Source organism: Tarenaya hassleriana, unplaced genomic scaffold (assembly GCF_000463585.1).
Source record: "Tarenaya hassleriana unplaced genomic scaffold, ASM46358v1 Cleome29, whole genome shotgun sequence".
NCBI classification, from domain to species: domain Eukaryota; kingdom Viridiplantae; phylum Streptophyta; class Magnoliopsida; order Brassicales; family Cleomaceae; genus Tarenaya; species Tarenaya hassleriana.
Window position 1 is genome coordinate 50,250 of NW_010966092.1, and position 26,492 is coordinate 76,741.

The window sequence follows — 26,492 nt, forward strand, 5'->3', positions numbered from 1 at the left end:
TGACGTTAGTCCATGTGACAATCTCATGCGGGTCATTCTAGTATTCCATTCTCTAACGAATACCTATGATTGTGATTGTATCCAATACCCATGATCATCTATCACACATCATACTAGTCTTAGTACATCATTGTTCCCACAATGATATATGACTAGGTAGTTTAGCATTGTTCATAACAATACATGGATTTCATAACATATTAAAGTATGCATAACATGTAATGAATCAAACACTCATCCATATAACCATAGTAAGTGTCAATACATCAAATGTATCAAAATAAAGCTCATATAGCAGTACATCATAGAGCATTAAACCAACATGCTTTCCCTGATTCCATGAGAATAAAACTCCGGGTTACACTCGAGTTCACTCTCTAAGCAATTAGCTTAGGTTACGCAACGTTTCAGATCGTGAGCAGGAGTAGCCGCGGATCGAACATCGGAGACGTAGGCAGCTCATAACTACCGATCATGTATAATTACGTAGTTATATTACAATTATATTTTTTGGGGAACGGTTTATGTTATATCAGTGGGACTTTTAAGGTTTATAATAATGTTATTACTATCACCCGACTATGTATTATAACTGGAAATAATATGTATCATATATGTATGTATGAATGTTTTTCTTCAGCTAACTCTGAGAAATAAAAGTTTTAAATTTCCGCAGATTTTTGGAATTGTATTTTTGTTTCGATTGTCCATATGATACAACCAGTATTGCGGGATACGAGTTATACAAGTATCACAATACCGACGCACACTTAAATGTTTCTAGTGGTATGTGAGCTTAACATGTGAGAGGAGTGTTTTTTGGATTAAAGTGATGTTGGATTTTGTATTATTCTCTATCCAATGGAAAAACTTATTTTATATAAATAATAATTCGTAAATATTTGAATCCTAAAAATTAATAGAAACTTTCTAATTTTTAATAAATAAGATAATCTCATAAAAAAAAGTTTATTTGTGAAAAACTAATTCCTAAGACAATTTTATTGAAAGTCTAATTCTTAAACTTTTAATTTCACAAAGACATTATATATAACAAAACTAATTCCTAAACTTTTTTCATAAAATACATGAACTTTATTAGTTTAAGAAAAAAACTACTATAAATAGAAACTTTCAAATTAATACGCATAATTTAAAAATTTTCAAAAAACTATATAAGCTTTTTCTATTCTTAATTAAAATTATGAATTTTATATAGACTATCAAAATAATACAAGAAAATTTATAAAAACTAAAAAAAAAACAATACGTCAAATAAATTTATGTAGTTTTTTCACATCTTATAAAAACTTAATGACCGTGCAATTATTTCTATATTAAAGTTATGATTTGGATTTATTAAGATCCTTGGGATACGAAAACAAATATTGCAGAAGGTTGTCAGTTTCTTTAGAAAGAAAAAAATATTATATTTCCTTTTATTGTTTATGGGTTTTTTTTTTTTGAAAAAAAGAGGAAAGTGGCCCATGTTTTAAAACAAGCATCATTTTTATGGGCTTTAAAATTGGGGTGGGGCCCATATTTTTATATAAGTATTTGGGCTCCGATTCTATTTTGTTTTTGTGCTTGGATGTGTTTTCTTTTTTAAAAAATGGTATTTGATAAGTAAGGGAAGAATGACGTGATGGTTTATAAGGTCTGATATTATTGACAGGATTGATTTGACATAGAAACTCACCAAAGTGAGATTTTATGAAAATAAGTTAATCCATGTTTTTGTTTAATAATATTCTGACGATATGGATGTAAAAAATTCATGCGGATAATTATCAACCCAAAGGTAGATAATTATTTGTCAGAATTTATACATTGGTGTGAAAATAAAATATGATAAAATCATTAGGATATTCATAAGTCGGCTCAAAATAAGGCTTATTATCTGAATGTTTGATGATCATATTTATTTAAGCACGTCGAGATATTATTAACAAGTTAATGATTTTATCCAAAGATAAGTTGTCAATGTTGTACTAAATATCTCATGTATTTATATATATTGGGGCTACCATTATATATTCTTCAAATGTCTTATCGAATAAATATTGTTTGTTAATTTCTTCTGATTTTTTGGACAGCTTTTTCGTCAGCCACATCCATCACAGTTTCGGTGAACTCTATCCCAATGCTGACAGGACAAATTTTAAGACTTGGAAAGAGAACATTTTAATTGTTCTCGGTTGCATGGATCTTGACCTTGCACTTCGGGTGAATGAACCTGCCGCTCTAACGGATGCAAGTTCTGATGATGATAAAAAGAACTTTGAGCGGTGGGATCGTTCAAATCGCATGTGTCTCATGATCATGAAGCGTGCAATTTCAGAAATTTTCAAGGGCTCCATAGCTAAAGGGGCAAATGCCAAGACATTTCTTGATGCCATAGAGGAGCGTTTTGCCAAGAATGAGAAGGCTGAAACAAGTACTCTCTTGGCAAAACTTATCTCCATGAGATACAGAGGCAGTGGATATGTCTGTGAGTACATTATGGAGATATCTGATCTCGCTTCAAAACTAAAGGCACATAAGTTAGAGTTGTCTGATGACTTGTTCGTGGACTTGGTTTTAATATCCCTTCCCACACAATACAGTCAATTCAAGGTCAGTTACAACTGCCAAAATGATAAATGGACTCTTAATGAGCTCATTTCTCATTATGTGCAAGAAGAGGATAGATTGAAGAATGAAAAGACTCAAAGTGCTCATTTCATCTTTGCCTCTAAGGATAATGGCAAGAAAAGACCTAAAGCAAAAGAAGCTGCTAGTTCACCTCAAAAGAAGTTACAGAAGCAACAACAAGATAAGGCTTCTACTTGCTTTTGTGTAAGAAGAGTGGACATATGAAGAAAGATTGTATTGGGTATCACGCATGGCGTGCAAAGAAAGGTACATTTCTCGCTTTTTTTTTGTTCTGAAGTTAATTTAACTTCGGTACCTAGTTTCACTTGGTGGATAGATTCTGGTGCAACTACCCACATAAGTGTATCAATGCAGGGATGCCTAAACTGCCGGAAGCCAAATGATGCTGAAAGATTCATCTATGTGGGCAATGGCAATTCGGTTCAAGTGGAGGAAATTTGCACTTTTAGATTATTATTGAGTTCTGGATATTATTTGGATTTGGATGAGACTTTTGTTATACCGTCATTTAGACGGAATTTGGTTTCTGTTTCTGCATTGGACAAATTTGGTTATTCTTGTTCATTTGGAAATGGATTATTTCGTCTTTTCCGTGATTAAGATATGATTGGTTCTGGTACTCTTTCTAGTCCCGATAATCTATATGTGCTTAACACAATTACCTTCGATAATGAAACCTTGCAAGTAGAAACTCGTGGTACCAAACGTAAATTAACTAAAGAGAATTCCGCAAGTTTATGGTACAAACGCTTAGATCACATATCCAAAAAAAGGATAGAACGACTAGTGTCAGATGGAATTCTTAATATTCCCGATATAACACAATTTGAAGTGTGTGTTGAATGTATTAAGGGAAAACAGACAAACACTAGAAGATTGGATGCATATCAGAGTTTAGATGTCTTAGAACTAATTCATACGGATATTTCTGGGCCTTTCCGGTCCAGGCGAAACGTGATCAGATTACATTTTTCATCGTTTTGGCCCCGATTCAGACCCGAATATGGTTATCTATATCTATTAAGTGAGAAGTCGCAAGCTCTGGATGTACTCAAAACCTATAAAGCCGAAGTTGAAAACCAACTAGGTAAAATGATTAAGGATGTAAGATCCGATCGTGGTGGTGAATACTATGCTCATTATGATGGATCAGGTGAACAATGCCCATGACCTTTTGCTAAATTCCTAGAGGAATGTGGTATCGTCCCACAATACACCATGATTGGATGTCCACGCATGAATGGTGTATCTAAAAGACGAAATAGGACTCTTAAGGATATGGTAAGGAGTATAATCAGTCATTCCATCTTACTAGAGTCTCTTTGGGGAGAAGCATTGAAAAACTGCAGCTTATATACTCAATAGAGTACCGACAAAAGCAGTATCGAAAACTCCTTATGAGCTTTGGACAGGAAAAAACCTATTCTAAAGCATTTACACATTTGGGGGTGTCCAGCTGAGGCAAGACCATATAGGCCACATGAAAAGAAATTGGATTCTAGGACGATTAGCTGTTATTTTGTTGGTTATGCTGAGAGGTCAAGGGGTTTTAAGTTTTATGATCCCGCTAACCGATCTATCTTTGAGACGGGAAATGCCCGATTCTTTGAGGATGTTGAGTTTGGTGGAGGAGATAAGGTTAAAGAAGTTATCTTTGAAGATGAATTTGTTACTCTTCCTTCGGTTGTTGATTCTGATTTGGTTAATAAGGAACAACAAGATAACTTTGAACTCCCTTTTGTATCGCAAACTCAAGAGGTTATTTCAGAAAAATAACCTCAATAACCTCAAGAACAATTGCCATTAAAAAGATCCACAAGAGAAAGGAGAAGTGCAATTCCAAACAATTATGTTGTGTTTCTTCAAGAGCATGAAGAAATCGTTGGAATGTTAGAAGATGATCCGATAAACCTTCCACAAGCTATGCAAAACTCTAACTCTCAAAAAAGGATAGATGCAATGAACGAAGAGTATAAGTCTATGCAAGATAATGACGTGTGGGAACTTGTCACATTACCTGAAGGAGCAAAAGCCATTGGTTGCGAATGGATTTTTAAGACCAAGAGGGATGCTAAGGGTAATGTAGACAAGTATAAAGCACATCTTGTAGCTAAAGGCTTTACTCAAAAGGAAGGCATCGATTACAAAGAGACTTTCTCTCCGGTTTCATCGAAAGACTCATTTAGAACAATAATGACATTGATAGCTCATTGCAATCTTGAGTTACATCAGATGGATATCAAAACGACGTTTCTCAATGGTGACATTGATGAGACGATATATATGGTGCAACCAGAAAACTATGTGATCAGAGATGCAAAGAAGATGGTTTGCAAATTAAAAAAAAAAATCCATCTATGGGCTTAATTAAGCAAGCTTCTCATCAATGGTATCACAAATTTCGTCAAATAATTACCTCATTTGGTTTTGAGGTAAATGTGGTTGATGAATGCGTGTACCATAAGTTTAGTGGAAGTAAATATATGGGTAAAACCCCTAAAAAACCTCTAACTTGCAAAAATATATACAAATAAACCTTCGACTTGCAAACGTGTCATTTTTTCCCCAGATTTGCAACATGTATCTCAACAAAACCTCCAACTTGCAATTTGATAGTCAATTAAACCTTTGACCGGTTTGACTAAATTTTCAGGCAATTGGAAATCCACGTTTGCCCGGAATGCTGATGCCATCACGTCCATGTCATATTTTTTAAATTTATTTTTGCCACATCAGCATTTTTGGTTTCGAAATTTAAACCGATTTGAGAAAAAAAACTTGGTTTTCAATTTAGTAAACCGAATCGAAAACCCTAAAAATTGAAAAAGGAATAATCGAAACCCTAATTTCATCCTCTCTAAAGAAATCTGAAAATTTCTCCAATCCACTTAACAACGGAGTTTCGATTTGAATCCGAGTACCCATTTCCAGGCTTCGCCGCCTCTGCCATCGGCGACGAGCAAGCACGGGAATCTCTGTCAGTATCAACCTCCGGTTTACAACATCAACAAGAACGATTTCAGATATGTGATCTAGAGACTCACCGGATCGTCAGCGCACGAACAGGTCTCTGCTCTGACGCTTCAGCAGCCACCGATGATTCACCAGTCCAAGCCCCAGAGCTCGTGCCTTTAGAGGATCCGACCTCAGCCACTGGCGAACATTAGCAATTGCCATCCTCCCTTGCTAAACGACGCCCTCTTCAATCCTGTTTCAAACCCCAAGATTCTGATGACCTTTGCGGTGGCGAGATTCATTCGATTATTCCTTTTTCAAATTTTAGGTTTTCGATTCAGTTTACTAAATTGAAAACCAAGTTTTTTTTTCTTAAATCAGTTTAAATTTTGAAACCAAAAATGCTGACGTGGCGAAAATAAATTTAAAAAATATGACATGGACGTGATGACATCAGCATTCCGGGCAAACGTGATTTCCAGTTGCCTGAAAATTTAGTCAAATCGGTCAAAGGTTTAATTGATTATCAAATTGCAAGTTGGAGGTTTTGTTGAGATATATGTTGCAAGTCTGGGGATAAAATGACACGTTTGCAAGTCGAAGGTTTATTTGTATACATTTTTGCAAGTTGGAGGTTTTTTAAGAGTTTTACCCTAAATGTATCTTCCTAGTTTTATATGTCGATGACATATTACTTGCCACGAACGATATAGGCTTATTGCACGAAACCAAGAACTTTCTAATGAAGAAATTCGAAGTGAAAGATCTTGGTGATGCCTCTTTTGTATTAGGGATCCAAATATACCGAGATAGATCTCGTGGTATTCTTGGATTATCACAAAAGAGCTATATCGAAAGTGTTCTTTCAAGGTTTTGCATGAAAGATTGCAAAGGAGGAAACACCCCTATTGCCAAAGGAGATAAATTCAGTCTCACTCAATGCCCAAAGAATGAATTTGAACAAAAACAAATGCAAGAGATCCCTTATGTGTCAGCTGTAGGGAGTCTCATGTATGCTCAGGTGTGTACGCGTCCGGATATAGCGTATGCAGTCGGGATGTTGGGAAGATACTTAAGTAACCCGGTATGGATCATTGGAAAGCAGTTAAACGGGTTTTAAGATATCTACAGCGAACCAAACATCTCATGCTTACATATCATAAATCAAATCAGTTGGAGATCGTTGGATACTCTGATTCTGACTTTGCTAGATGCCAAGATAGTCGTCGATCCACGACTGGATATGTTTTTCTATAAGCTGGTGGAGTTATTTCGTGGAAAAGTGTGAAGCAAACACTCACGGCAACTTCAATTATATAAGCAGAATTTATATCGTGCTATGAGGTATCTAACCATGGAGTATGGTTATGGAATCTTATCACATGACTACGTATTTTATGCAGTGTAGAAAGACCATTACGTATATTATGTGATAATAAATCAACAGTAATGTACTCCAATAATAATAGGAGATCTTCAAAGTCAAAGCATATTGACATAAAGTTCCTAGTTGTTAAAGAAAGAATACAGAGTGGTCAATTAAGTTTAGAACACATTGGGACAACTTCCATGATTGCGGATCCATTTACTAAAGCTCTACCACCCGCGATCTTTCATGGGCATGTTGCTCATATGGGTGTTATATCATTTGATGATATGTAACTTCAGTGGGAGCTAGTGTTTTGTTTATGGTATTGAACAAATTTCTGCAGAATAAGGTTTATTGTGTTTTTCACTCTGTATAATAAATACAACATGATCTCCATAAGGTTAAGGAGGACCAGTTGGAAATGGACATGTATAGATCACATAACATGTAATTTCCATGTTGTACACCTACATTTTGATCTATGTCGTTGAATTTTGGTGACATATGTGATCATAGAAAGTTCAACCTCGAATAATGTGGTGAAAGCCGCTATGGTTCTATATTAACATATTCATGGACAAGATTGTTGAAATGGTTTATAAAATAGCAAAATTATGAGCTCGAAGGATAATGCATATCATTTAGGAATTATGAGTGTTGCTCCAAGTGGGAGATTGTTGGGATTATTTCAATAATCATATAGACCAACACTCTAATCAATTAAGATATGTATTATGTGTTATTTTACTTAGGTCATATTTATGATCTAATTAAGAAATAAAGGACCTAAATATCATTTCGGTAAAATGTAGGATTAATGTGCATATACCATTGTGTTATTTCAATTTCTTTTATGGGCGTAATTGGAAATAATTAGAAGTTAATTTTCTATAAATTAAGGGTTATGGTCCCTAGGACACAAACAGTTTTTTCAGAATTCTTACAGCCCCATATTGTGAGAATTATTTTTTGTTCGTGTGTTGATCTAGAAGATCACAATTCCCGATCGTTGTTCAGACACCACGGATTCCATTACGAAAATAGACTCAGGTATGATTGAATACTATTTCATTCTTACGATTCTACATGTTAGATTCAGGGTTTATTTCCGCATATCTAAAAATATGGTATTGTTAAATCGATCAAGAAATAACACAAAGTGCCGAGTAATCTTTGTGAGGGTAGAAGGACTCATATCATGGTGACTGTCGGGAGAGAAGCAACTGAGAGTGAAACGCTAATAACCGATCTTCTTAAAGTTGGCGCTTCCATTATCCGTATAAACCGTGCACATGGAGATCCGAGTATTTGGGGAGAGATCATCAGAAGAGTAAGAAGAAACTGATAACTTTTATAAACCAAACACTCACACAACAAACACACTTTTACTCTCGTAAGAGGATTACAGAAAAAAAAGACTATTCTGCAATAATCTATACAGCACCATGACACTTGCTTTTAAAGACACAATAATAACTTACAGCAGTTACCAAACAACCCACAAAAGTTTATCAACAAAAACTGTAATAAAACCACCGCAAACTGTTCATTCAACTTTCCACGTCATTTTTCTTCTGCACTAAGTGGGCTTAATCCATAGTTCCAACACTCCCCCTTGGATCAAGATCCACACATCACAAAAACAATCTTCATTTTCCCGAGTGCAAAACTGCCCCATCTCGGTTTCTCCAATATGTCTCTCGAGTGCAACACTGCCCCTTCTCGAGTTCGCAACTTCCAGGTTTACCTTATTGAGGCATAAACCCGACAAAACTTACAATCATCTTCAACTCCATCAGAATCGTCGTCTTCGTTGTCACGACTCTCCTCCAGTTAATCTTCGTTCAAATTCTGGTTCGAGTTTCTTCTTCTTTAGATTGCTCTTCCTCGGAAGCTTCATCTTCTTTTTTCCTTGCAATATTCTGCGATTTCCGGAATCACCGAAGTCGCAGTTTCTTCATCGTCTTACTGAACCATACAAGATCGTATCTTGTTAGTTTCACAAACTCCACCGTAATGCATCATTCTTGACGTTGCTCTTCGATGTTTCTCTTAGAAAGTGGCCCTTCTTCGCACTCTCTACTCTAAACAAACAAGAAAACAATCTCTTCTTTTTCTTACAAACCCAAAAACAAAAACCCAAATCAAATCGTTTTTTTCTACCCATACTCCCACAAATCCCAAAAAGATCATATACGCTCTGATACCATGATAACTTTTATAAACTAAACACTCACACAACAAACACACTTTTACTCTCGTAAGAGGATTACAGAAAAAAAAGACTATTCTGCAATAATCTATACAGCACCATGACACTTGCTTTTAAAGACACAATAATAACTTACAACAGTTACCAAACAACCCACAAAAGTTTATCAACAAAAACTATAATAAAACCACCGCAAACTGTTCATTCAACTTTCCACGCCATTTTTCTTCTGCACTAAGTGGGCTTGATCCATAGTTCCAACAGAAACTCACAGATGGTAGATATTCCATGTCGGGTTCTTATGGATTTAGCAGGACCAATTTCAGAACTGGTACACTAAAACCTGGTCCCTGTGCAATGAAAGTTTCTCCCAAGAAAGATTCTTATGGAAATGTTGTCTTCCCCGCTCAGTTATGGCTCTCCCTTGGGGGAACATGTCCTCCTGCTCACCTCTACCCTAATGCTACCATATATGTGCAAGACAAGGATTTTCTTGCGGGTCTCGGGCTTGGTGATTCAATAAGATTATGTGATGCAAGGGGGAAAGAGAGGATGCTTAGGATTTCAAAAGAGTTTCATGTGTTCTCTGATTCTGGGTTTATAGCTGAATGTTGGGATACTGTATATTTTGAGTGTGGGACTAAGTTATATGTCAAGGGAAAGAAAGGAAAGTGCTCGGTTGGACGAGTAATGGATGTTCCTCCTAGACAAGCGTTTGTGAGAGTCAAAGTTGGAGATCTGCTAGTCATATCACGAGACGAATTGATTGATGAACCTTATGTTCCCAATAATCGAGCTCATAGGATAACTTGTTCGTCAAACTATTTATTCGATTCGGTCAAACTGGGTGAATCTATTGCTTTTGATGATGGAAAGATCTGGGGGGTGATCAATGGAATAGGTCCTTCAGATAGTTGTTTCCATCACTCGAGCTGGTCCAAGAGATACCAAAATCGGATCAGAGAAGTCCATAAACATCCCACAGATGACATACGTTTCGAAGGACTCACATTGAAAGATATCAAAGATCTTGACTTTGTGGTTTCACATGCTGATATGGTTGGCCTTTCTTTTGTCCGCAATGCCCACGACATTACTGTTCTTAAGCATGAGCTCGAGAAAAGGGGAATACCAGACCTGGTTATTGTTCTGAAGATTGAAACGGAAAGCGGGTTCAAGGATTTGCCTCTGATTCTATTAGAAGCAATGAAGTGTCCAAATCCCTTGGGAGTTATGATAGCCCGAGGAGATCTTGCAGTGGAATGTGATTGGGAGAGATTAGCTGATATATAGGAAGAGATCATGTCTATAAGTACAGTAGCCCCGGTACCCGTTATTTAGGCAACTGAGGTTCTGGAATCACTTGTCAAATCCAGAGTTCCAACCCGAGCTAGATCACGGACGTTGCCTATGCCAAAAGGTCGGTCTTTTGCAACTTTCTTCGTGTTTTCAAGTAGGAGCATAAGCTTTCTAGTCAGCATTTGATTTTTGGATTTACAGTTTTAATATTTAGAGAAAATATGTTCAAATGGTCATAAGGGAAGGTGTGCACTTCGTAGGAACTGACAATTCTGGTTATATGTCAATTAAATCTACAGGACTGATTGTGTGATGTTGAACAAAGGGAAGCATATCGTTGAAGCCATTGCCATTTTGGAATTGATCCTTCATTCCAAGCTTACAGACAACAGACCCGAGCTGTGACCGATATTGGTGACCTTTCTTTAATATATCTCATGCTTCAATGCTCTGGAAACTCTTGTCTAGTTCTAGGTTGTCAAATGGATCTGGGTGTTTTCAGTTCCATGCCTAATGCGTTGGCTTTTCACTCAGACTTCTGGCATTGCCTCATTTCAAAACTTGTTATCTCCGGTCCGTAATATCAATTCCATGCTCTCTGTACCGTATGGTTCTACATCCAAGAATCGTCTCTATCGATTATATACCCGGCAACTTTCATGTGTTTTAACACTTCTCTACAGTAAACTGAAAAACCGAACTTGTCTAGATCTGACAACAAAGTATAAAAGATTTTAACTAGATAGAAGATGGCACCAAATCTATTGTCATATCTCTTATATGTAGATCTGGACATCCTTCTATAATGATTCAGCAGTACATAGACTGTTTTTTCAAGATCCGAAGCCAAATGGAAATACAGATAAAAAAACCATTAAATTCCCTTGATTAATTCAAGACTTATTCTCATACATACTGACATATGCGGTTTTTATAAGTAACTATGAGATGAGATTGCAGTGATACGAGATGCAAGGTGACGATAAGATCAGACGAGGACACTGGGATTGGGAGTAGCGACAGCAAGTAATTCAGGGTCGTGCTCGAACACAAGCATGTCCTGTTCAGGCAGTGTCACCCACGCTTCGATTCCTTGACCGTCTTTCGTGTCAGTAATGCAGGTGAAACCCATCTCGAATACTATATGCCTTCCTGTAGCGAACCACACTGGTCGTCCCCATCCAAAGTCGGCCTCATAGAAAGGGAAACCACACCAACTAGTTATAGGATGTGACCTCGTGTCGAGTGTTATATCGGACAATAATTTTGCACGCAATTCTTTCACCTTTTCGTGAAGCTCGGGACTACTCCTATCCAATTGAAGAATTTCTCTAATCTTCTCACTCACCTCCTCTTTCTTTTTCCTTAACTTGGCCACCACTTCAGTGATGTCCATCTCACTTTCCGGTCCTTCCACCACAGCCAACGGCAGTACAAGGTTCCCGAACATATTTTCTGAAATATACGTTGCAGAAGACTTGCGTCGTATGTCCATCGCTTGCCGCATAAAGGATGGCCTACGCGGGATTGAGTTTGAACGCATAGCCTTTGTCGCACATTTCCAGATAAATGTTGTGACAACTTCTACACGCGTTGGGTTCTGCACAGTCTCGCTTGCAGCTCTGCGTTTGAGTTCTTTGATCTTAAAGGCATCGAAAAAAAACCTCTGCCAGGAAATGCACACTCTTTTGGAATCCGAATCTTCTTTTTTTGGAGGCCGAAATATCATGGAGAGGTCAGCAGGTGGGAAGATAGTCGTCTCTGCAAATTCAGGAGGATTCAATGAATCACCATACCCTCTTGCAGTAGTGGCCCACATGTTTACGAACCATGAAAGAGAAGACGCATCAAACACTTTATGAGAAATGCTGACCGCGATCGCCAAGCCTCCGGATCTAAAGTAAATCACCGTGACATTCAACAATGGCGATGTCTCCAGGGGTTTAGAAATGTCAGATGGGACAACTTGTTCAAAAGATTCACGAACTGGGTTCCTAAGAAATTCCGACAGGAGGGAATCGGTCCGCGCCTCCATAAATACGGCTCCTTCATCGTTGCAATTGATGGAGACGCCTTCAACTCGTCCGGCCAGAGGGTAGAAACGAGTAAGAATCTCGGAAAGAGATTTCTTAAGCCTCAAGGAAACTATCTCTTTGGAGATGATATGATCCTCTGTATCGTAGAAGAAGATTCCGATTACATATATTGGTGGACTACAAAAGTCGGAAAGAGAAAGTTGAAGGGTTCGAAGATGATTGGGCATTGGCGAGGCGGGCTTGATCAGTTCTTTCCCGATAATCTCTAGTTTCATCGCCATTTTCGTTGGGACAAAAGCCTTGAGGAGTGTTCAACAAGAAAGAGAAAATGGAAGGATCATGAAACGATAACTTTAACTGGAAATCTGTCAACTGTGTTTTGTCTGAATTGAAAATGCATGAATGAGAGCGAAGGCCTAACTCCATTCCATTGCATATTTAAAGGCTTCATTAGGTTAATAACAAAGAACTGTCACTCTTCCTCAACGAATTCCTAACAGTAATAAAACTCTCTATTAGTTAGTGTTCATACTTTCATTAAATAGCCAATTAAAATTTAATATTTTGAAGTTAAGTCGATTTAATCACACTGAAGTTTATCTCCATCACATTTTTTTGAAGAGAATTGTGAAATTGTTATAGTATTGTGTTTTGATATCGTTATTTTTTTATATCGTGGACAATCTCTACTACTACCATTCGAACGCGTTGATCGGATAAACACCATCGACATGTATAAACCCACGATACACACGTCGGAGATAAATCTACATATATGAACCCACGATACACACGTGGAAGATAAATCAGTCGTAACTGAAACAACAGGTTTCACGGTCTAAACCCTTATTTTATCTCAAACATGATCGAATACATTCACACGATATTCTAATATCATCTTTTCCAAACATACGATCGATTAAAAGAATAATGGATTAGCATAACAAAATAAACCGTAAGGTAGATGGTTTCAAAAGTTGGCCAAAACATATCTTGATGATGGAATATTGAATTTGATGATACGTTGTTATGATAAGAAAAAAAAACGTTTCTTGCAAAACTTTCAACGTATATTAATACCAATGCCCTTTCCAATTTAAGAACATGGATTGAAATTTCGGGAACCATTTTATAGGGCAGAAGGTCGTCCTTTTTTATTTGCAATTACTGATACCAACTACTTTTACATTTTGTGTACCAATTATATTTCGGTTTAGTTTTTTTTTTCAGTTCCAAAAATTTATTTAAAAAATATATCTTCCCATTTCCTCGTTTGTCGATTATTTTAAAATTTTAAGATTTGATTAATTTGATTTAGAAAAAGAATATCCAATAAATTTTTAGATTGAATCTAGTTTGTATATATTTATTTGTTAATTAATTTAATGTTATATATATGGACCGAAATGTACATCACTTGGAGTAACAAATAGCATTTATTATATTAAATAATACAAACGCAATTGAGGAAAACTTTGGAGATATCGTACAGTAAATATAAAAAATATTTTACTAACACTGAGACAATGGATTTTGAGATAACAGTCTGAAACATCTAAAAATAGAGTTTATAACTCTAATTTTTATTAGTAAAATCAGAATTATATTACGGAATACGTACATCACATATTACATGCTAGTTTGTATAAATTTAATTATATGACGTGTTCGGTCTAATTAAAATAATATCACATGATACATATCAAATTTCATAAATATCTTCTAACTTCACATGATCATTGAAACAATTCACAGGGATTTCTTACATAAAAATTTCTAGATGCAATTCAATCATAAATATCAATTTAAATAGGTTTTTATTCTTCTTTAAAAATAGAAACAGAGTTACAAGGCACATAAACGGAAAACAGGTGAAAATAAGTACACCATATAAGACCAATTCTAAAAGAGGAAATAGAAAAAAGTTCCTATAAATGCATGGAAAAATAAAAAGTATAAGTAACATTTAAAAAAAAAAAGGAAGATTAAAGTATGGAACCAAAGATCATTTGTAACACAAACTCATCCACGTTGATCTACCATTGGAAGTTGCAACGGTCCAAAAATGTGACAACAATCCTTCTTGCAGTATATACCTAACTACAAGAAAAGCTGCGTAATGCGACGGAATTGGAAAATTGCGACGAGAAACAACGACATAATTTTCGTCACTACTATGCTGTCGCATAAGGATGGCGGTCGAGAATCCGTCGTAAATTAGCGACGGTTACTCGGTGTCGTAATCCGTCGCAAAGTTATGACGGGAGAAAATATGTGGTGAGTCCGTTGCAGCAAGATAGATACTATCTAGTCGCACTAGTGCGACGGATATATGGTGCCGTAATCCGTCGCAACATTACGATAAAAAACAATCGCCGAAATATTATGACATAATCCGTCGCAACATTACGACGGATATACGTGTTAGGTACCTAACGTTAGGATGCACCGATTTTATCGTAGTCCGTCGTACAACGACGGATACCATTACTGCTGTTTGTCGCACATACTGTGCGACGGAACGTTCGTCGTAACACGTTTGTCGCGTTCTGTAGTATTCTGTCGCAATATTTTTACGACGAAAATGTTCGTAACCCGTAGGAAACTAGCGCCGTTTGTGACAGATTGGAAAAATGCTAATCCATCGTTTTTTGGTCGCATTCCATCGCAATTTATGATGCGACAGATATATCCATAGTGAATTCTGTCGTTTTTCTTGTAGTGTTGACTTCACGGGGTTGTTGTAATTTTAGAATATATATATATAAAAGTATGTTTTTCAAAAGTAATTTATGTTATCTAATTAAATTACTTGACAATCAATAATAATAACGACGACAATACCACAATTTTGTTAAAATAGAAAATGAATATGTGATGAGAATGAAATAAGATTTTGAGATATGATAGGGAATAATAACAGATACAATATTATTATGTCAAATATTGTGTATCTGATTTCTTTTCTGTTGTATCTATAATTCTATATTTCCTTATTACTTTGTTTCTTATTTTCATTATAATATAATAAGAAGAAACATATATGTAGCAATAAAAATAATTCCGTTCTTTTCACTTTCGTTCTTTCTTATTTATTTATTTCTTCTACATTTTATTTTTCAATAAATTTGACATATTTTAAAAGACTTTCATGAACATTATAACTATATTAGTTCAAAATAAAATCAAATCTTTTCAAGAAATCTAGCGATCTTCTTTCGATCGGAGACCTAGCAGCATTCTGTCTCTGTGTATGGTCCACAACTCCTAGCATGCTTTAGATAGAACTGACTAATACTTTGGATACATGGTCCAAGATTTCCAAATACTTCTTCTCCATCCGGGCTTGAGTCCTCACTTGGAAAGGGATATAGACTTTCTTGATCTTTTAAAAGATGTAGTCGAATCAAAAATCGATGAAGATTATAAAATATATATATATATATATATATATATAAATTAGCATTTACCAAGGAAAGAAGTAAAAGTTTAGTGTCATAATCAATGTGCGGTACAGAACAGTATCATCATTGTGTTATTTGGTTGCTCAACCACTCTTGCATTTCTGCGAATTGGAACTATTCTTCGGAATAGCTTGACATTTCAGGAAATTTATATTAAAGACAATTAAATATTACGTTTACTTTAATTGGGATATATTAGATTTTTTTGTAGTGATAGTGGGTAGCTTTTACAATTATTAGACAAATATAGTAATAGAAGATTTTGGTATTTGGTAAGGGTCAGCGTCAATAGTAGTTTTTTAATCATGAGTTCATTAAATTTTCGATCTAACTAATCTCTTATGTCCGGATTCAATATTTAGCCACGCAATTAAGTGCGTCTCTCCTTCCCGTCTTGTGGAATTGAACAAGAGACCTCGCCGATAAGTGACACCTCAACCAAACAATACTAAAAGGTGATGAGAATATCTCGAGCACACAAGTACGGCCAGGACAACAGAGTTAGAGGAACTTTAAGTCCAAGAACCGCTCACACGATCGAGAGCAAAATAAACTCGAAACAACGTTCATGTGAATGATTCAAAAGGAGTTCAAGGTTGGACGAGTGAAGGACGAGCACGAGAGCAAAGTCGAGACCTTAACGTGCATTTTACAAGTGAAATACGAAGATCTCAGAGAACTAAATCGGACCGTTCCGCTTTTGGCCTTAGACCGATTCGGTTTCAACAATTTTTACTCCGAGAAGTAAATCGCACCGATTCAGATTTATGAGTTTCGTGTTCTATTTTCCAAAACTGCATCGTTTTGTCTAATACTTGGGGGTTCGAACCTTTTCAAAACTCTATGGCTGTCAGTTGTAACTTTAATTCAAACTTTTATCAATCTGAATTAATGTAGAAATGTTTATGTATAATCTCAGACTATTTAGTTTGCAGAATATAATTAAACATTCGTATAATTTATAACTAATGTAGCCACGGTGAAACGAATTTATTCTCATAATACGACAATACATTCAAGTATGATTTTTGTTTTATTTGAATCGCTTCTTACGAATTTAGCATGATAGATTCATATTTATCATTACTGTTGAATTTGATTTTAACATCAAATACATAACATTTTAATGATGTAGTTTCTTGGTTTTGGAACTTATCCAAATCAATGAATTTACGGTGGGATTTTGATATATTTGATCTAAAACCAACCAACGTTGAGATTGAAGTCTGTAACTGTACAATCAGATGTATTCGCTGCTACATATCGATCCCCAAGAGATAACAAACGCTGTCCGAATCACCTTAAGTCATCTTTCTTATCAAACTTGGTGATAGACAGAACATATCTATAAGGTTACTATTGTAATTTCAATTATTAAGTTTACGTAAAACTAAAGACTCCTACTACGGTAAACGTAATTATTGTAATTACAACAGTACCGTTACAATAATATATATCATCGTGATTCTCGTGGGCACGGTGGGTTCTATAAATGGTGAACGTTGGTTCGCAATTCAGAGCGGGAAATTATTCATTGCAAAAAGGCTTAAAACATGGAGAAGTTTACTAATCCAGCCACGTTGGAGAGTGCTGATGTCTTGAGGCCATTAGCCGATTTTCCAGTCAATATATGGGAAGATCCCTTGGCTTCTTTCGCCATTTCCGAAACGGTATATATACATACATATGCATAGACTCTCTTTATATTGTCATTCGACCATGTAAACATACAACTCAAACGTCTTGTTCTTCCATCTATTTATCTTACTCTCTAATCTAAATCAAGAAACACGAACCGTCTTGTTCTTGCAATGATCTTTAATAGTATATGTCAAATAAGCGGTGGGTTCGTGCTTATTTTACTGTCTCTGTTGTCGTTTGTAGGAAAGTCACACGTACGATGAGAGACTGAAGGCGCTAAAGGAGGAGGTGAAGGAGTCATTCGTAGCATCGAAAGCGAACATGATTGAAAACATCAAACTGATTGACGCTTTGAGTCGCCTCGGTATCTCCTACCACTTTGAACAAGACATACAAGAACAGTTAGAGAAAGTTTTCCTCAGCGACCATCTCAATGAGATGACGAGAACCGGCAAATTCGACTTATCTACGGCCGGGGTGTTGTTTCAAGTTTTCAGACAGTTTGGCTATAAAGTCTCCACACGTAAGATTGATCCTTTTTAAACTCATTTTCATATGGTAGAGTAATGAAGCAAAACCTTCGAACCTTAATGGTTCTTAAGAGTTATATATATACACACACACACATATAATTTGGAGTCCATTCATGGTTAGATATCTTTTTCCACCATTTACAGTTACTTTGTCAATTTTGCTTTATGTGTGAAGAGGTGTTTGACAAGTTCAAGAACGAAGACGGGAAGTTCGATGAACGCCTAGGCGAGGACGCAAGAGGCATGCTAAGCTTGTACGAAGCTTCCCAATGGAGCACCCGTGGTGAAGATATTTTAGACGAAGCTCTCTCTTTCTCGACGACGCGTTTGGAAACGCTATCTCGCCAGTGTGCCCCTCATCTCGCAGTACGGATCGAGAACGCGCTTAAGCATTCCTTCCACAAGGGTATCACGAGGTTAGAGACCAGACGGTACATCACTTACTACGAAGAGGAACCATCTCATGATAAGGTGTTGCTAGAATTCGCAAAGGTTGATTTCAACTCCGTACAGCTGCTACACCGCCAGGAGATTGGCCATGTTTACAGGTACAATTCCGAATCTATCAACTTTTAGTATTTTGTATGAATACCGTAAGACTGAATTAGCGGATAATTCTTTGAATCTATAACATGTATGTTTTTTTACAAAGCGCATTCCAAATAAAGAATAAATACAAAATATGACAGAATATACCCTAGTTCATATCAGCGGCGGAACCACGTTAAATGGGGGTGGAATGACGTCAGACCCCTTCAATTAAGAAAAAAAATATTATTTTTTATAAATTTTATAAAAATAATAATGACATTTGTAAATACCCCCACAAAGATAAAAGTTGTCTATAAATCTTATTATAAAATTATTCTTCGCTCTTACAAATTTTTTAGATCTCTTGCATGTCATTGATGACTCTTATAAATTTTTCTAGATCTGCTGGTCCATATTTTCCTTTTAGTTGGTAGAAAACTTCTAAGCTAATACGTAGAGAATATTTCTCTGTGTAGAGAATATTTCTATGTTATGTGACGTGTAGATTAGGAACCACTACCTTATATAACGGTTTAACTTTCCAAATTTTAAATTACTGTATTGAATCAGGAAATATGATAAACAGCATTTTTTTTCTTCTTTTGAAAGAACGTTAGACTCTTTCATGCTGCCGGCTTTAACAACGACTGCGATTCTTTGTATGTTTCAGATGGTACAAAGAGCTACAGCTTGATGTTAAATTACCATACGCAAGAGATAGGGTGATCGAAAGCTACTTGTGGGCACTTGGAGCGTACTTCGAGCCGCAATATTCACGAGGGAGAATCATAGTAGCCATCACTATAATTTTGTTAACACTCCTTGATGACACATATGACGCTTATGGCACGCCGGGCGAACTTGATCAGTTTACAGATGCCTTGGAGAGGTACTTCATATATATATATATATATATATATATGTATATGGCATTCTTGATATTCAATTAGTGCCCTTTACATTGTAGGTGGGATCGAACCGCGGCCGAGGGGCTCCCAGATAGCATGAAGTATTTGCATCATGTTATATTAGATTTTTATGACAAAATTGAGGAAGAGATGGATAAAGAAACAAGGCTCGGATGCGGGTTTCATGCAAAGAAATCAGTAAGAGAAAATTATGGATACAAGTCGTTTTTTTGGCTGATATAATTACAGTTTCCGCTAATTGCGTGTTTATTCTTAGTTCATACTGACCGCCAAAGGTTACCATAAAGAGGCAAAGTGGTTGCGGGAAGATTATGTGGCGACGTTTAAAGAGTACAAAGAGAACGGCATTTTTCTGTGCGCTTATTACGCGGCAATAACATCATCCTTTGTCGGGACGGGAGACGTCGCCAAACTTGACGCCTTTGAATGGTTAAGTTCATACCCTAAGGTTTTCGTAGCTTCTCTGATAATCAGTCGATTCATGGATGACATTTCGACTTACGAGGTATGAACACAATTCATATACGACGTTCTGTGTCATTTCTCTTTTCTTTTTCTATATACAAACATAACTTATACACCGTTGGTATGTGAGGTTATGCGACAGAGAGCTAATGAATGATTGCAGTTTGAACATAAGAGGAAACATGTTGGCACGGCGATTGATTGTTACATGAAGGAATATGGGGTTGCCAAGGGGAAAGCCATCGAAGAGATCCAAAACATAATCATGGATTCATGGAAGGAACTGAACCAAGAACTGATGAGGCCACACCTATTTCCTTTCCCTCTTCTAATGCGAATTCTAAACCTCACGAGGGTTATTGACGTATTCTACAAGTACCAGGATTTGTTCACCAACCCGGAGCTCCTGAGAGATGATGTGGTTTCTTTGTTCATCGAGGAGATACCCATATAAGCCGTCTGCAATGATTTTTACAAGCTCCGATCACTTGGACAATGTTCCAAGATTCTGAAGCATGTAATGTTTTGTGTGCCTGTAATATATTTTGTGTGTGTGTGTTTTCTGTCATATTCTAGAACACTGTCTCATGAATTTGGTCGTTTCTATATACATTGCATCGTATTTTAAAGTAGGGATGCAAAATGAGTCCGAGTTCAGGAGATGGCTCGAATTCAGCTCGTATTTAGGCGAACCGAGTTAAGCTTTCTTGTTTATCAAAAGTGTTTGTGGGTTTGCTCGTGACGAGCCACGAGCCACGAACTCTTGTTGTCTCGTTAGTTGCCCCTTTTTTTTGTATTCAGATTCGTTCGCCTTCGGCCCAATTATATCCACCCTGACTCAGAAATGTAACCTTTCTACAATTAAATTTCATCATTCCTGTTGAAACTTGTCATAACCTGATAACGGAACTGAGAGACTAAGGCATGGGAGAGCTTCGGGTTGAGACTGAAGGTTACTAAGGGCAGAAATGTCATTGATCAATTAACAGACTCAAGGACAGAGCGTTAATTTGTTTGGGCAGCTGATTTGCGTGTATAACAGATTACGATCGTCTTCTTCCTCAGTCAATTTTCAGATTCTTCTTCAATTCTTTGCATTCGCCATTGTAGCTCATTGGAGCTTGTAATCTCTCTCTCCAAAATAATGGAAGACATATTTTCTGAAAATCCTCCCTAAAACAGGGAAGAAAATCCTCCTTATGCATAGATTTGTGTAAATAATGGAAATAAATCTCCTGAAATCATGCATATACACTTGTATATAAACTCTTGCTTTGCTTCCTAAGATGTAATTGTAGTGGTTTGAGCCGAAGATCTCTCGATTACACTCGAATCTCACCGGAAAAACGAAGAACGAGCAAGAAATGTAAAAGACACAGGATATAACGAGTTCGGTTACCGAGCTTTGCTCGGGCCTACGTCTCGGGAAGAGGAGGGCCGGATTTATATTAGTACTGTTCGGAGAGAAGAACCTTCCGACGAAAGTCGCCGGAAAACGCAGACCCAAAGAGAGATTCTCTCTCTTGGCCGCGAGGAAGAAGAACTTAGAAGAATACAAAATCCAGGAAAAAGAAAACACTGATGCCTTTATTATTTTGGCTACACATTTACTAAAATGCCCCTTTGTTAAGTGACTTTGGAAACTTCTGTTTCTCCCAGCATCTTCGAAAGCCTCCGCTTCTTTCAGCAGGTTTGGCTGAAGACCATTCTCCACAAATCTCCACCTTTTCACAAACCCTGTTAAAAGAAAAAAAAACAAAACCTCCGGCAATGGCTAACAACCGAAACCTCCCTTTACTTCGATTACCTAGACTACCCTTCTACCGATTCCCAAGTTCGAGATATGTCGGACTTGCAACCTCGATAGAAACCTAGCAAGTGCATTTTCAACACTTCTACTAAACCCAAGACAAACCCCGACAAACGTGTCACCTAACATCTCCATGTCTCGTCACATCACGATAAAACCTGCGCTTTCCTAACAACCTCTTAACCGAGAAACCTCTATCAAGTTTCTGATCAAACCCACGTATTCGGGCACGGTTGTACAAAAAAAACTCATGTGTGTCGTAAACCAGGCCTTTAGCTTATGACACCTAACACCATGAAATCTGAAACAAACCGACGTTACCCAACACGTATCGAGATCTACTTGTACTAAGACTAATCCCAGAATTTCTAACCCGTATGACTATCTCGAGAACGTCTATCCGACTCTCAACCCGTAGAATCTCTCCTACCTTGACTTGCATGCATACCAAGAATCATTTACGACGTCTCTACCCGTCTCATGAATCAAGTGTCCTCAATTCGTCCGAGACATTCCGCCATACCTTAAGAAAATCCTGACCTCTCGTAAAACCATACGAGATATTGACTCGCTAATACATAGCCATTTTTCCCAATGAGAACAACTAACCTCTGATCACTATCCGGAAACCTAGTCGTATTCCGACTACAGACCTCTTCACCTTAGATCAACTAATCTCTGATCAACTAACAACCAGACCTTTGCTCATGTTTTTCCTAGAGCTCTTCTGATTTCCGTGAAGACTTTCTCAATTCTTACTAATTGTTGTACTCTCCCGAGACCTTAGAGCCGTGAGGTTTCGTGCTCCACCTTTGTCAGAAAAGTTCCTAACGCTAGCAACCTCCACCGATCTTTATCAGTGACCTAACTTTTCCTGACACTGTCTCTACTGAGTACATCACATGTCCAATAAATAGACTTCACCTCGATGTCTTCTCGAGGTCCCTCAGATTTGTAACGGCAGACTTGAGTTTTCACCATCAGGTTTTTTTTTTTTTTTTTTTTTTTTTTAAACCCGCGAAGCAGGTTACTTTCCACAGAAAGAAGAATCTTCAGTACTATGAGATCTCTGCCAAGAGCAACTACAACTTTGAGAAGCCATTCTTGTACCTTGCCAGGAAACTCGCCGGGTAAGAATTGACCCACCCATAATAATCACTTCTGATTCTGGAGAATGGTATTTGTCGGATTTGTAACATTAAAATCCACCGTTTCAGGGACCCTAACCTTCACTTTGTGGAATCACCTGCCCTTGCTCCCCCAGAAGTCACCATTGACTTGGCTGCTCAACAACAGTAAGTTTTCACTTTTTTATTAGAGATTATATATCCCCGCGTTAATTTCTAGCGAGAATTCATAAATGGTAGTCCACCAAGTACAACTAGGGGTAGTCAGTTTGAGAAAAACTATAACCATTCGGGCTGAACCTAATCCGTGATCTACCTGTTTAGACCTAGAGCATGTAATATCCCAAGATACTCTCACCTGAGCTATCTTCCCAAGAACAACTCTAACCTCTAGAGCCTACTGATCACTAAATAGTATATATCTTCTAGAAACACCCAATACCCACTAACCAACCTCTAGTCATCCCTATCCTCGTGACTCGTACGGTCACCCCTGGGATCCTAAGGTTCAGAGAGAAAATATGTTTCCCTCTCGTTCATGTAAGAACCTTACTCCTTTGAGTAGCGTACCCTTACTGAACACCCGTGAATTTCCCATCAGATTGTTTCTAACCAAACACCACTACCCACGACGAGATTTTCTATCCTAATCCCATCGCTCGTGGTCCCGTCTAATCTACGGACTAGTCTATATAGTGGCGGATTTAGAAAAAAATATAAACTGGGGCATTGATTTTATATATATCATTTTATGGAATCAAATGCTATTTTTGTGGGGGCATAGGATAATTTTTTTCATAATTTTACAAAAATTACCTAAAAATTACTTATTTTTTTGAATTAGAGTGGGGGCCTGTGCCCCCACACCTCCTAACCTAGATCCGCCCCTGAGTCTATATCTTGGGGACATGTGTCCTACACATCCCGAGTTTTTGACTCAACTTGCCCTATATCCCAACTATGGTCCGTGATTGACGATACCTCAGAGAATACTATCCTGAGTATCTCTAAGCCCGTCGAGTCACTTCTCATGACCGACCCTATGATGTTCTCCTCTTCCTCTCCTCCTAGACTGATACTACATTTAGTAGTATCCCTCTAGCCGTAACCTAGCCTCAGCCAAAACCTTTAGACCTTGACCTCATTGCACATATCTTATCCCCGGGTTTCACCTAGATTCCGACATACTCAAACTGTCGTTCCCTCCTTCTGTCCACTCCACCCAGATCTAGGAGCTCCTAAACCCGGACCCTAGCGGTGGCCTTGACTTCTTTAGTTGAGAAAGTCACTCTAGCTTGCTTTAGGATCTTCTCAACTACTTATAGGCAGGAGCCACCCTTAAGCCCAAAACCCGTATCCTAAGATATAACAACCGGGAGTGACCACACTCTATGTCTCACTTTCTAGCCTATTCGAGATCCACCTTGGCTTGTCGTTCTACAAAGACTTTCCATTTGGAATCGACCCGCTAGACCTGATACAACAAGTTCCTTAGCCCTAGAACCCTGTATGTCTGATTTGGAGACAAAGTACTTAAGTCTTTCTCAACCAGTCCCTGAGACTAGGTAGAATGACTCCACCTAACTCTTGACATCTCCGATATCTCCACCGCGACTCGATCCGTTACGATTATCCAAGATTGAGTTCTAGGACAACCTTTCTTTTCGTCCTCCCATTACACCTGGTCACTTTCTAAAGATAAGCTAAACCAAATTATGCTAACCTGATAATTTACCTTCTCTTTTGCAAAGAGAAGTCCTCCACTCCCATCGAACTTATCGACCTTGAGACGTAACTTAAACCTGTCATTTCTTACCTAAATTGTTCTTACCGAAATTCTCCACCCGAAAGTCTCTACTCGAAAGTTTCTAACAAGAAAGTTTCTAATCAAAACTCTCTACCCGAAACTTTCTACCCGAGAATCTAAATTCTCTACTCGAAACTTTCATCCCCGAGAAGCTTCTACCAGACAATTTCGGAAGAAAATGACAACTCAAAACTTGACCCTGAAACTTATCCTAAAGTATTCCCAAAAAATACCATTCCGATTAATTCCTTGACAAGTTTCCTCGAAACTAATCCCTAAACTATTACGAAACATTATTCTGAAACACTTCTTACCCGACAAGTTTCCCCAACTAATTGACCTAAACAGACCGTGGAAAAACATGACCACCAGATCAATGATCCACTTTGGTCAAAGGTCAATAGTCAACCTGGTCAATGATCAACTCTGGTCAACCTTGGTTAACGGTTAAACTAGTCACAATTGCAAAACCGATTAAGCCGGTACAATTGACCCAAACCAAACCAAATTAACTGTACCGATCAATATTGACCTAAACCGGTCAAAATTGATCTAAATCAGACCAGACTGGTCAAAATTGACCAAACAGGACAAAATTGATCCAAAACCGACCAAACCGGTTCAAATTGACCAAAACCGGCCAAAAGTTGAATCGTACCAGAATAACACAGATTAAAATTGACCTAATATATCAAAATTAATCTAAACCGGTCAAGTCTGATTTAAGCCGATTGAACCGATTTAAACCGAATATCGTGTCAGGAAGATCGCCTGATTTTCTCTCCTCTGCTTGGCTCCATCTCAGTTTCGTGTCAGGCTCTCATCTCCGAGCCACAGCCATCAGCGAAGCCGATCTAGTCGTGGACACATCAAACAAATCAAAGAGCAGATTAAACGCTTCACAAAAGGTAGCAAATCTATTGACGACTACATGCACTATTTCAAAATCAAGGTTGACGATTTAACACTGCTTGGAAAAACCCATGGATCAGAGGATCTTGTTGATCTAATTTTGATGGGTCTCGATGACGATTTCAAAACTGTCAAAGATGTTGTCAATGCAAAAGACACACCTATCTCCTTTGTGGAACTACACGAGAAACTTCTCAACCACGAGTCGGTCATCATGAGCTCCGAACCTTACTTTATGTCATTCCAGTGACAGTCAACAACACTCAGTCTCGATCCTATACTCCTGGACCTCGCCCCTCCTGGTCTTCTGAGCCTCGCTCGACAACAAACCATCATGGATCCAGAAATCACAAACCATCACTACAAAAAAATCCTCGAATTCCAACGGATTTTCCAACGGATTTGTCCGTTGGAAAATTTCCAACGGATTTTCAACGGTTTTCAACGGCGTTTCAACGACGATTTCCGTTAAAATTCCGTTGAAAATTTCCAACGGGTATCCGTTGGAAACACCCGTTGAAAATTTTTAACGGAATTTTCAACGTATTCAATTGAAAAATTGGGTTGGAAATTTCCAACGGTATTTCTAACGGATATCCGTTGGAAATTTTCAACGGATTAACGTTGGAAAAATCGGTTGAAAATTTTTAACGGAGTTCCAACGGATGTTTTTAGAAAACAATTCCAACGGATGCCGGTTGGAAATTTTTTTGGAAATTTTTAAAAAAAATTCCAACGGATGCCGGT

The 26,492-nt window shown here is 37.5% G+C and overlaps 3 protein-coding genes and 1 pseudogene across 3 annotated transcripts; 3 read left to right on the plus strand and 1 right to left on the minus strand.

Moving 5' to 3' along the window:
* The first annotated feature begins 2,202 nt into the window (after positions 1–2,202).
* Positions 2,203–2,859, plus strand: LOC104818495. Its single transcript, XM_010548113.1, has one exon. It carries the CDS (start codon positions 2,203–2,205, stop codon positions 2,857–2,859), a length of 657 nt encoding a protein of 218 aa, XP_010546415.1.
* Positions 2,860–3,747: 888 nt separating this feature from the next.
* Positions 3,748–10,895, plus strand: LOC104818496 (annotated as a pseudogene).
* Positions 10,896–11,289: 394 nt separating this feature from the next.
* Positions 11,290–12,807, minus strand: LOC104818159 (BAHD acyltransferase At5g47980-like). Its single transcript, XM_010547612.1, has one exon. It carries the CDS (start codon positions 12,805–12,807, stop codon positions 11,479–11,481), a length of 1,329 nt encoding a protein of 442 aa, XP_010545914.1. The 3' UTR covers positions 11,290–11,478.
* A 4,712-nt stretch (positions 12,808–17,519) lies between these two features.
* Positions 17,520–20,697, plus strand: LOC104818160 (alpha-humulene/(-)-(E)-beta-caryophyllene synthase-like). The gene is made up of 7 exons (XM_010547613.1): positions 17,520–17,660; positions 17,875–18,154; positions 18,340–18,712; positions 19,366–19,584; positions 19,663–19,801; positions 19,881–20,129; positions 20,253–20,697. The coding sequence occupies exons 1-7, from the start codon at positions 17,544–17,546 to the stop codon at positions 20,541–20,543; spliced, it is 1,668 nt and encodes a 555-aa protein (XP_010545915.1). The 5' UTR covers positions 17,520–17,543; the 3' UTR covers positions 20,544–20,697.
* The last annotated feature ends 5,795 nt before the right edge of the window (positions 20,698–26,492 follow it).